The following is an 11341-nucleotide window of genomic DNA, read 5'->3' as shown; positions in this document are numbered from 1 at the left end:
GTGAATTTTTTCGTGGCAATAAAGCATAATTTGATTTGAATTGAGTTCGAAACTCAAATTGATGCAGAGGGTAATTCAGTTTTACAGGAGGATTTGTTAACATTTCAGCAGGAGGTTGGTCCACATCATTATTTTCTTCCAGCAAGGCAGCGGTTAAACGATATTTTCGGATGGATGGATTGGCAGAAGTTGGAAGACCAATTGAATGGCCTCTAAGATCATCTGATTTAACATCCTTAGACTTATTTATTTGGGGACATCTTAAGTCCAGTGTTTATAAAACACAACCTGCTGATATTGATGAACTTAAAAGGCGAGTTGCAGCAGAATGATACTCAATTCCCGGTCCCGTTTTCCGAATTGTTTGGGAGGAGTTTGAAAGTAGACTTTATTAATGTTTACAGGAAAAAAGACAATATTTTGAACAACCTATAAGAAATTTCTCTTCACGATTATTTGGGAAACTCTAGACCAAAAGCAACAAAGTAGGATGCTACTGAGAAGAGAAATGAAAGTTCTTTAAAACAATGAACCACTACACACCCTTCCCATTTAAGGTTCTAAGCGTGACATATACCCCTCCTAGGGAATTGAAACGAGAAAACTAAAAACAGTGATTTACAGTGTCCCCTTTACAAATAAAATTGACGTGTCTTTCCGATTTTTCATATTTTTAACTACAAGAAAGATATTAAGGGTGGAAAGTTTCCAAATTGACACCCCATATACAAATACTTCCCTAATTGTTGCAAAAAACTATTTAAATGATGTTTGCATCAAATCTATCCAGGTAATGCGAAATACCTTGACTTTTCCATTTTTGATCTTTTTCCTACTTTGCTATGACGAACTCGGTTAGAATATTAATATCTTTTATGTACAGTTACGCGATTGTTACGTTTATTGTTACTTGGGTGAAATAGACTTATATTTTTATATATATCTGTATAAAAAAAAATATTTCCGAGTAAGTGACATATAAATGTTATTATACACATCTTAAATGAAAGTTAGCATAAATTACGAAATATTTTATAAAAGGGACAGTTTCTAACAATGAAACAACGAAGAAACCAAGTGGCTCCAGGAAACATTGACATGTAGTTTATTGGGTGGTGACTTGGATTTATCCACAATTTTAAATAATCAAAATATGAGGCATTACATGAATCCGAACACATGGTAATTAGTACAAGTTTTTGTTTCAGTTCAGTTGTCAGTAAAACACAGTAAACCTTAAAATAAAATATTCTTAGGAAGTTACCCGTTTTAATGAATAAAAAATTTGTACAATAAGTTAACTATTTCTACGAAGCGTTCAATGAATCATTTTCCAATGTGAAAATGTTCGAAGCATCCAACTTTTCTGCACTAAAGAATATTTATAATTAAAAATATCCATAATGCTCATTATCACACTAAACTTCTCTAAACTCATCTTTCAAGCTAGTCCGCAATTGCTTTTCTCGTTCTTCAAATCTGTTATCGGATTTGCATTCCATTTCGGTAAATGGCGCCGGCTCATATAGTGATGGGTTGCTTCTTTTGGGAGCTTTTCTACACGTCAACGTCAGCAGTACTACCATTATTAGGCCTACAGCTACACATGCACCAGATATTAGAGCAATTGCGAGGTGAGATAAACTTCTAAATTGAATTTTTTCAGATATTACTTCAATATCTTGCCAATTTGTCCACACTCCATTGTACTTAGCTGGGTCGGCATTTGGATCTCTGGGGATATTAATGGGGTCGCGAGCGGTATTTCTGTACTTAATAATTTCCTGCTCTAAAGTGATCACGATCAATGGCCGCTGAGTCGCTAGATTAACCACTTCGCAAGGATCATCTTTAATATTGAATAGACATGGCGATATGATCGGGTTACATTGATTGTTTTCCAGTTCGTTTTCAGGTGTGGGTTTCCTGCATACAATTGTTGCCTCTTTACGAAGGTTTTCAATCTCTTTAGTATCTAATATTGAAACAGAAAAGTTCTCACTTTTATGTCCTGATAGTTTGTCGTTTTTCTCCTTGATTTGCTGATATGTTATTACTCCTGAAATGGCAGTACCCACGGGACTATTTATCACAGAATCTTTGTCGTAATGATACAGAGCATCTTTGCCGACGCTTCCGTACCATTCATCTGCTTTACCACTAGAACCATAAATGTACTTCCAATCTCCTTGCCTAATAGATCTAGTATTGAAAATGTCGTCAATATTGTGTAAAATTTCGGTTCTTGGAGATGACTCAGCTTCAGAAATGGCCTTCCATTGATCCCTGCCATCTAAAGAGGAAGACAGCTGGGAGTGATCCAGTCCTGGAAATTAAAATTATTTATATCAGACAAACTTTGTAAACGGTTGGGATTAGAACTTTACAAAAATATTCTTTATAATTCATACCAAGTTATTCAAACTGTTTACTTTTATTTGCAACACCAATTGTAATAAAGTGTTTTACATTATTATGGTGAAAAACTGCATGCCATTAAATGGAAAATTGTCAATAAAATCTTAATATGGTGAATATCAAATATTTTCTTCTTTATTGTAGGATTGCATCCTGTCCTTGGCGATTACAACCGTAGTTGAGAGGCCGCGATCCATCTGTCGTGTCATCCTATTGGGGTAGAGGTCTTCCAGGAGGTCTTTTCAATACCGGTGCGCAATTTTTAATAGACTCGGGGCAGGACCATGTGGGCAGGATAGACTATTGTCTATCCTGCCCACATGGTCTCTCCACTCTCTTCTTCTATTGCGGTCCCATCTCACCATACCTTGATTGTCGCACTGTTCTAATGGCAACGCTGCTATTGTGGTGTCGCAAACTGCAGGCATAACAGGCTGCGAGACGCCGAGCTCTCATCTCTGCTGTTCTGAGAAGTCGCGTCGTTGTGGCGTTCTCTGCTTTGGTTTCGATAGCGTATGTCATGATCGGTCTTACACAGGTTTTGTATATTCTTGGCTTGCCCTCGACAGACATATATGTACTTGTTTCTCCATATGATATTGCGCAGATAACCCAATATCAACAAAGCTTTTATTGTTTGTACTTTCACTTCTTTCTCCAAGTCCCTGCTGCTTGTTATATTGACGTCTAGCTTTTTAAAATTAGTCACTTGTTCAACACTCTTTCCATATACGACGAGTCTGCATATGCTCGGCTCCTTGGCTATGGCTAAGGGCTCGGCTCCTTAGTTAGATACTATGTTTTGCTCGTCGCTGTTTGCTCGAACTTTGTGTTCCATCCTATATCCTACCACCATCTTCTTGACCTCTGTGATAATTTCGCCCATCATTATGTGGAATAGGGTGGAGCTTAGACTGTCTCCCTCTCTTATTCAGTTGCTACGGGTATTTTCTCGGACAGCGTATCTGCTACTTTCATGGGTGTGTAGCTATTGGTGTTTAGCTAGGCAATGGTAATTATTATGCGTGGGTGTATATCTCTCTTCTTTATTTATTTAATGATAGAGTTACATATTTTTACTACCATAATGTAGTTTAACTAGGCAAAAAAATAAATAATAGTTTCTCATTCAAATATTACGACTAGTGAAGAAGCACTATATTTCAAAAACTTTCTAAATAATTATGGTTATTTATTACGTAAGATAGTGCAAGTTTAGAGGTTCGCCAACCTCAGGCACACCCAGGACAAGTTTCGAGCCTATTAGCTATCATCAGCTAGGTTTAGCCTGAAATTGGAGATCGCTGAACCTACACTTGAATTCGGCGTCGCCATATAATAGGAGTAGTTCAAGTTCCGTCCCTTTGTGATTGCATTGGGTGATTCGCTAATAGGCTCGAAACCGGTCCTGGGGGTGCCTGAGGTTGGCGAACTTCTACACTTGCACTATCTTACGTAATAAATAACCACAATTATTTACAAAAGTTATTGAAATATAGTGCTTTGTCACTAGTCGTAATATTTGAATGAGAAACGACGATAATTTTTTTTGATTAGTTTATCCACATTATGGTAGTATAAATATGTAACTCAATCATTAAATAGGTTTTAGACGACATTAGTTGATTCTGTCGGATAGCGAGTTCGTTGTATTTTTGAGAATACAACTGGACTTATGTGGAAATTTAAGTTCCGATAATTTAGCACAGTAGAAAAAGTGTGGGTAACTAAGTAAAAAAAAGTAGAAAATATAACATTTAATGAAAACGGTAAAGTTTCAAACTAGCAGACCCTCCCTTTGAAAACACTCTTCGATTTAAGTTAGAATGATATCAAATGTAGCCTTTGTAGGTTCTAACAGATGTAATTGTCCACTAAGAAAAAATGAATTATATTTTACATTTGAACCTTTGCCGAAAACCAGATTGAATTAATATTTTCTTGATAGTTCCATAACTTCCTGAAACATTTTCCTTGCTCCAAATCGCTCCATTCTAAGTATCATGCTTTAATGTTTTATTAAATATATATTACCTGCTGCAGTAAATAATGTTGGAAGCCAATCAGATATATGCATTAAGTTGTTAGAAACGCGTTTGGGTTTCTTAATAAGTGGACTCCAAACTGCAGCAATATTCCTCATTGCACCTTCCCAGTTGGAACTTTTGATCTAAAATTTAAGAAAATTAATTTTTATTCTTAAATTTAAAATAACGGATGTCTTCAAAACCTAAATTTAGTTGTATAATTACTGAAAGGACATTTTTATGTCCACTGTGTTACTTCCAACATGCTTATTTGAACAGAAAAATTAATTTTGCGAAAAATCGGAAATGTGCGCACCAAAATCATCAAAATTTGATAGATTCAATGCAGAAAAAGTTCTTTTACACAACACACACATATACAAAGGTTTCATATTACATGAGAAACTCAGTTATCTTAGCCCGTGGATAATCAGGCCGCTTGTATAAACGATGGAAAGGCAACTACCCACCAATAACTAGAAGTTTTTAGGAAGCCTCAATAAATCTCTTGCACTCAAGGGTTGGACCAGTGATAGTTTAGCAATAGTTTAGTTTCAGTAGCGACTATAGGCCCCAGAAAACTTATTGAGGATATGCGGTGTTTCGGTATAGATTAAGTTTATGAATTTTTTTATAAATCTTACTCCTCTGAATGGATAGTTGGATCCGTGGTTTGCATGAATTCCATCTGATGCAGCTCCATTATCAGACATGAAAACAATAATTGAATTTTCCAACATGTGTTTCTCACGTAGTGCTGTTATTACTGATCCAACACTTTTGTCCAACATAGAAACCATAGCTGAAATAAATTAAATGCGATTATTTCTTAAATATCTATCCGGATCGGATTGCAATCAGTAGGGGAAACTAAATAGGGGAAGAAAGCGGCTCTGTACAAACTGAAGAAACTCCAATCAAAGTAAATTTTGTTTTGTAATGAAGTGTGAAGATTTTAATCAAGGGTAAATGATGTAATTTGACTCATGACTTTTAAAGATGGCCAAGCGCTTTCGACTCGTCGTAATTCTCGAAAATGCTTGGCCATATTTAATATTCAAGGGTAAAATTACATAATTTACCTTTGATTAAAATACGCAGTTCATGAGAAAACAGAATCCCTTTTGATCGGGGTAACTAAATGGCACTAATAGATAAAGGCTGCATCCGTAGGCTGCAAGCAGAACCTGATATGAAGTACAACCATAACTTCACTTCATAATGAGTGTGTGTGACTGTTTATTTCCTTCTGCTACTTTTTTAAATCATTATACATACGACAAAAAAATTAAAAGTGTAAAAATTATACTTGTCGTACCTGCATAAATTCTTCTTTCCGGATCTTTAATGTGAGCGAATTTCGCAATTTCTTCATCGGGTGCTTGAAGAGGATCCTGATCGTTACCAGCGTGAGCAGCCAGATGAGCGAAATACATGAACATTGGATGGTTGGTATCATGTTCACGAATCAGCTTTACTGCCTCTTCAGTGAAGAGCGTCGTTGAGTATTTGCCTTTGGCATCCCAGTCTACAGTCATATTGCGACGAAAATCGTACCCATATTCTTTGGAATACTAAAACAAATATTTTGCATTATGAGACGTTCAATTCACTAGATTTGATTGACACGTGAAATTACTGTTTGAAATGAAAAAATCGGTATCGTCAGCTTTACACCAGCATACACAATGAATAGCCAAAGGCACTGTGTTGATCCCAACCGGTAAAATATTAATACGAAAAGTATAGGTATTTTCTAATTATTTTTGTTGATGGTGATTAATTGAGTTGTAAAATTTACCAGTTGAATAATCCAAATGATCATAGTTAATTTTGCGATTTTTTTAAATATAACTGGTTGCTTTTGTACTAAAGTTTACACTTTCTCCAGATTGTTTATAAATAAAGACCGTACACTTAACATTGATTTCTGAAATTGAGTTGTGTGTAGTATTTGCGAATACAATGATGTTTGTGCATTGTTTGCTCGTTGATACAAATAGATTTTAATAGATTTTTTTTATTTTCTTTATAATTTAGAAAATACTCCTAATTTTAAATTAGTTCTGGTAAAAGTTTGACCAATAGATAAAAGACAATCAAAAATATTTTATTTCAAGAGAATGTTGCCCGTAAATCAAACGCATCAGTGTATTCTTGATTACTCTTATTAGTCATAAATTATTTCCCAAAATCAGAATCGTTAATTGAATTTCATTTTTGGTAACAACGCCACTGAAAATTGTTAAAATACTTACTATAATTGTATAAAGAGTTATCTACAAAAATGGATTATACTAAGTAGACATACCAAAAAAGGAAAGTCAAATTTCTTTAAAATCAGCTATTGCGGAAGTAATGTTGAACTAAATACGAAAAAATATGTTGAGTTTTAAACTGAAAAAAAGTTTTATCAAAATGTGGGTTCTAAATTTGCTAAGTTGAACGTTGAATTTTAGACGCTCAAATAATTCCTGAAACTCTGTATACCTTGATTTAATGGAAATATAGCTTTGTTCTAATACCAAATTTGTAAAAAATAATTTTCACTCCAAAAGTGGAAACGACGATAATCTATTTATATACAATATGCATGATGTGGCTTATGCTTTATACCTACATATAAATATTAAAATCACATTCTAGAGTAATTCATTAAAAAAATAACCATCTTCGTTGTTATTTGTTTCTATAATTAATACTCATTAAACAAAAATGACTCAAGCTATAAACAATTTTAAGCTCCAAACTTGGGCTATAAGCAATCGTTAAACATCTATAAGCATTGTGAAGCTAATTGGTTGTTTAGTTAATGGCTGTATTTGTGATATGATGGCAGTCGTGCAATAAAATTTTGATTTAATTGTGAAAACGATTTCACCGAAATCTGTTCATCAAATAATTGCATCGAGAAAACGTAAATCTTATACGTATTTCATGTCAGAGTCAACAAAGGTGATCAGAATTTAAAATCCGGAATTTAATGTTATCCTCCACCCCTGACTTGGTAGATAATTACCGTAGCTCGGATTGTGTGATCATAATAATCGTGAAAGCCTTGCCAATAACCGTAGTGACTATCAAATCCTCTGAAGGTGGGCGTATATTCCTTTTTGTAAAATCCTAAGTGCCATTTTCCAATGGCCCTCGTTACGTAACCGTTCCTTTTCAAGTGCTGAGGCAATAAGGTTTCATTTAGAGGCATTCCCCAAGGTTCTGGTTCAAGAATCAGCAAGTGCTGCATCCCTATAACAATGAATACCATAAATAATAATTTGATTTTATACAGCCTTCAGCTCAATAGTTAATTTTATCTCAGCTATTCTATCAACTACCCGGGTATGGTATAACTAACACAATAAATACCATAATTTAATACCTCGAGGTGTAGGTATCATAGATTAGCTTTATGATACAATAGGGAAGTGACGCGACTTTCATAGCCTCTCCTTCTCCAAAGTCAACGTCACCTGCAAGTGGAGCACCCTGCTAATACAGGGTTATCCATTTTATGCTAGGGAAAGTAAAGTAAAAAAAACACATACAGTATTCAGATGGAGACGAAAATTTTATGAATTTTACGAAAAATGAGCCTCATCGCGGAAGAAAATTCGGTTCGAAAGATCATCATCAACGGCTTGTTGTTCAATCCATAGATAAAGACAACGTCAATCCCCCAATTTGTGTATGTTCTGCGTTACCCATGGCCTTGAGGCTTAAGTTCTTGAGTCAGTTGGACTTTGTACAGATGGAGCTTCAAATCCAATTGCAAAATTCGCCACAATGAGCCGTATATGTTGCGATGATGCACAGGCCTTACAATATCAGTAACCGATCCAGTTTCTTAAAATTTTTCCAATGTGTTCGAAATTGTTTGTTCTGTGGGTCGATTATGTCGACCGTAATCTGCTCGTAAAGCCCTAACGTTGATACAGCAGAATAACCATTTTTATAGTAACATTTAATAATTTTTACGCGTTTTTCGACAGTTAAACGATCCATATTCCAAAATGGCAAAACTTCAACTAATACAAAAACGCTTCGGATGACGTTTACCTTTGACAGATATCAAATAGCAAGGTTTACCTGTTACAAACCGTTACAAACAAGGCTCTGACGACCGAGTGAGGACTTTATAACCGTTATTTCGTCTGAGAAAATTCAATTCTCTAAATAGACCCAAACCTTCCCTAAATGGAAATGTCGAAATTCAAAACAAGTATACCTTAGCCAAGCAAAACTAAAAGTTCAGAATCTTGCACCGAAATGTCAGCCTACCTAATGTAATCTGGGGGCAGGGGCCACAAACCTAGAGAAAGAGACAAGCTAAGGCACACTTTATATGCTGCAGTATATAATATCCGTACCATCAGAAGTGAAGAACACCTCGCCTGTTTATAACACGAACTGAGTAACGTCAAATGGAAGGTGAGTGGAACCAGTGAGACAAGGCTAAAGGGAGAACCTAGTACCATCCTTAAGTCAGGCCACCTATTATTCCAATTCGCATATTGGCGGCGTGGCTCTGCTCATTGACAAAAGAAGGAAATATCTAGTCATCAAGACCAAATCTATATCAGGTAGAGTGATATACGTGATTATCAAGTTGGTCGCCCGTGTCAGTCTACTAACTATTTGCATATGCACCTACTTCCACATCGACTGATGAAGAATTAGAACAATTCAATGAAGACTTGTCTACCGCGAAAAAGTCAGAAAACACCACCTCATCCATCACACTCGGAGAGTTTGATGCCAAGATAGGAGCGAGATTCCTATTTTTCTCCCACAACATACGTAACAGGACGTATTCGCAAATTGTATCAATTCCGATAGGTGGAAAGGGCCGATAAAATGCTGCGGCCCAGTACTAGTTGACGAAACTCCGGGAACCAAGTCGTTCCCAAACAAAACGTGCTGTCCGTATCGCACAACCAATGGCCGGCAAGATATCCTCCCATGAACGGCGATGGTCTTGTTGTACGTAGGACTTCAACATGATTTTCACCTCCCGATTAGTCCGCTCTGTCTGATCCTATCGAGGATAGTAAGATGTGCTGTAAAATATATTGACGTTATACTTGTCAGACAGGGACTAACTAATTCTTTGGATTTAATGGGGATGCAATTGTCACAGGTTAAGTGTTGTGGAGCTCTGTACACCATAAATATTTCTTGTTCTACAAATTTCACTAAGGGTTTGGAATTAGCTGAGTGACACAAAGCAGGACTACATATTTCCGTGACAAACCAGGATGTAGGTATTGTCTTGCTTTGAGCGAGATAAGGGGAGGATAAAATCGAGGTTGATGAACTGCCAAGGAAGGTTGAGTGATTAGGAGTCAATTTCCCATTATTCCAACAGGAGTATTTGACTCGATTTTATCCTGAGCACAAACTTGACAACTGCGGACATATTTAGTTCGAGGCCAATAGAATCGTTCGGCAATGCTCCAAAACGTCTTAAAGATACCATGTGACCAGAATTTGGTATGTCGTGACATTGATGGAGAAGAACTTTTTGGTGACCTTTGGGGACTAGCAGTTTCCAACGATTCGTGGAATTTGAGAACTCAGAGAACAAGAAGAAAATTTCTCAGGATGTTCCTCCAGTCTGTGAAACATCTGCTGGTGCCTGCTCACCGACCTAGAGAGGAAATCGGATACAACGTGATTTTTACCCTTCCTATGGATGAACTTGAAGTCGTACGGTTGATGCCCAAGAGCCCAGCGAGCAAGCCGCCCCTGAGGATCCTTCAAGTTATGTAACTACAAAAGAATGATAGTCAGTTATCACCTCCAAATGTACTCCCTCTAAGTAATTACGCAATTTTTCAACACTCCATATGACAGCCGGGAGCATTCCTTCAGAGTGACCGTGCATGCGAAACCATGGAGGACAAAAGATGCTAAACTTTCTCAGCAAAGAACGTCTCTACTGCATAAATACGTTTCACAAAAAACATTCGGATAGGAAGTGAACTTGTAGATGCCCGGATGACAAAGTCAAAAACGAAATAGACTAATGAGATGAGATAAAATAGCCATATGAAAACATTAAATTGACAATATTTCGAAAACTAAACACTTCTGGAAATCTTCTTTATAGTACTGAGTACGATAAAATTATCAAAAGGGGAGAGGGGTTCATTTGAAAAAAAATTATTTAGGGCGGTTTTCTCAATGCCATTTTAAAACTTATTTTGTACATATATATACACTTTCTATTAATAGTTATCAAAATGTTGTCGAAAATCCATTAAAGTAAGTCCTTTTCAACAATAAATGCGACTGAGAGTAAGTAGCACATATTTCCTTATAGGAAACATCAATAATTATTCGAGTGGCTGCAACTGTAATGTTTACATCAAATATATCGAAGCGGTTAGGTATATAATATTATTCACGAAATATATTTAGAATTTGGAGTAGATTTTCAAAATGTAATAGTATATACGGTGTTCCATGTAAAACAAGCAAGTTGATACCTTCTTCCAGTATAACCGGAAGTGTGGCTATCTTGGAGATATTTTAGATCGCTTGTCCCCAATGACTTCTGCACACTCTCCAATTTCTCCTAATTATAGTTTGTCAGATATTAATCGCGGCGATTCCCGTTGGGTCACCCTGTATAATTTACTTTATCACAAGTTTGATCAATCACAACGAAAATTTTATTTTCAACTTTAAAATGTGACAAGTTTGCGTTTCAAGACTTCATCATAAAGTTTCCATTAAGCGATTGAATTTTACATCTTTTTGGGATATTTTAAAGTTTTGGATGTGCCATTTGCAGTGCAAGTGAAGCGTGGCGGACGAAAATTTGTAGAATTGAAAACGGTATATAATATTTTTCAAAATCACTTTTCTTATGTTTATGGTAAGTATGGAAACAA

At 36.0% G+C, this 11341-nt stretch overlaps 1 protein-coding gene across 4 annotated transcripts in view; it reads right to left on the bottom strand.

Moving 5' to 3' along the window:
- Nucleotides 1-1089: 1089 nt before the first annotated feature.
- The window catches only part of LOC109535454 (arylsulfatase B), a 28746-nt gene continuing 18494 nt past the window's right edge, over nt 1090-11341 (bottom strand). For 3 of the 4 annotated variants that reach the window (XM_048663922.1, XM_048663918.1, XM_048663927.1), the window contains 5 exons: nt 7465-7691; nt 5764-6019; nt 5090-5247; nt 4453-4588; nt 1090-2326 (listed from right to left, as the gene is read on the bottom strand). In XM_048663922.1, coding sequence (XP_048519879.1) covers nt 1419-2326; nt 4453-4588; nt 5090-5247; nt 5764-6019; nt 7465-7689 — 1683 coding nt within the window. In that variant the 5' untranslated portion in view covers nt 7690-7691 and the 3' untranslated portion in view covers nt 1090-1418. Of the gene's footprint in view, nt 2327-4452; nt 4589-5089; nt 5248-5763; nt 6020-7464; nt 7692-7824; nt 7894-11341 lie in introns of those variants that run through there. The other variant, XM_048663921.1, reaches the window with a different exon arrangement.

This window comes from Dendroctonus ponderosae, unplaced genomic scaffold, assembly GCF_020466585.1.
Source record: "Dendroctonus ponderosae isolate FM_Combo_2020 unplaced genomic scaffold, Dpon_F_20191213v2 Dpon_F_20191213_1, whole genome shotgun sequence".
Classification (NCBI taxonomy): domain Eukaryota; kingdom Metazoa; phylum Arthropoda; class Insecta; order Coleoptera; family Curculionidae; genus Dendroctonus; species Dendroctonus ponderosae.
Note: the sequence above shows the minus strand (reverse complement) of the source record. Positions and strands in the feature narration are given on the sequence as shown.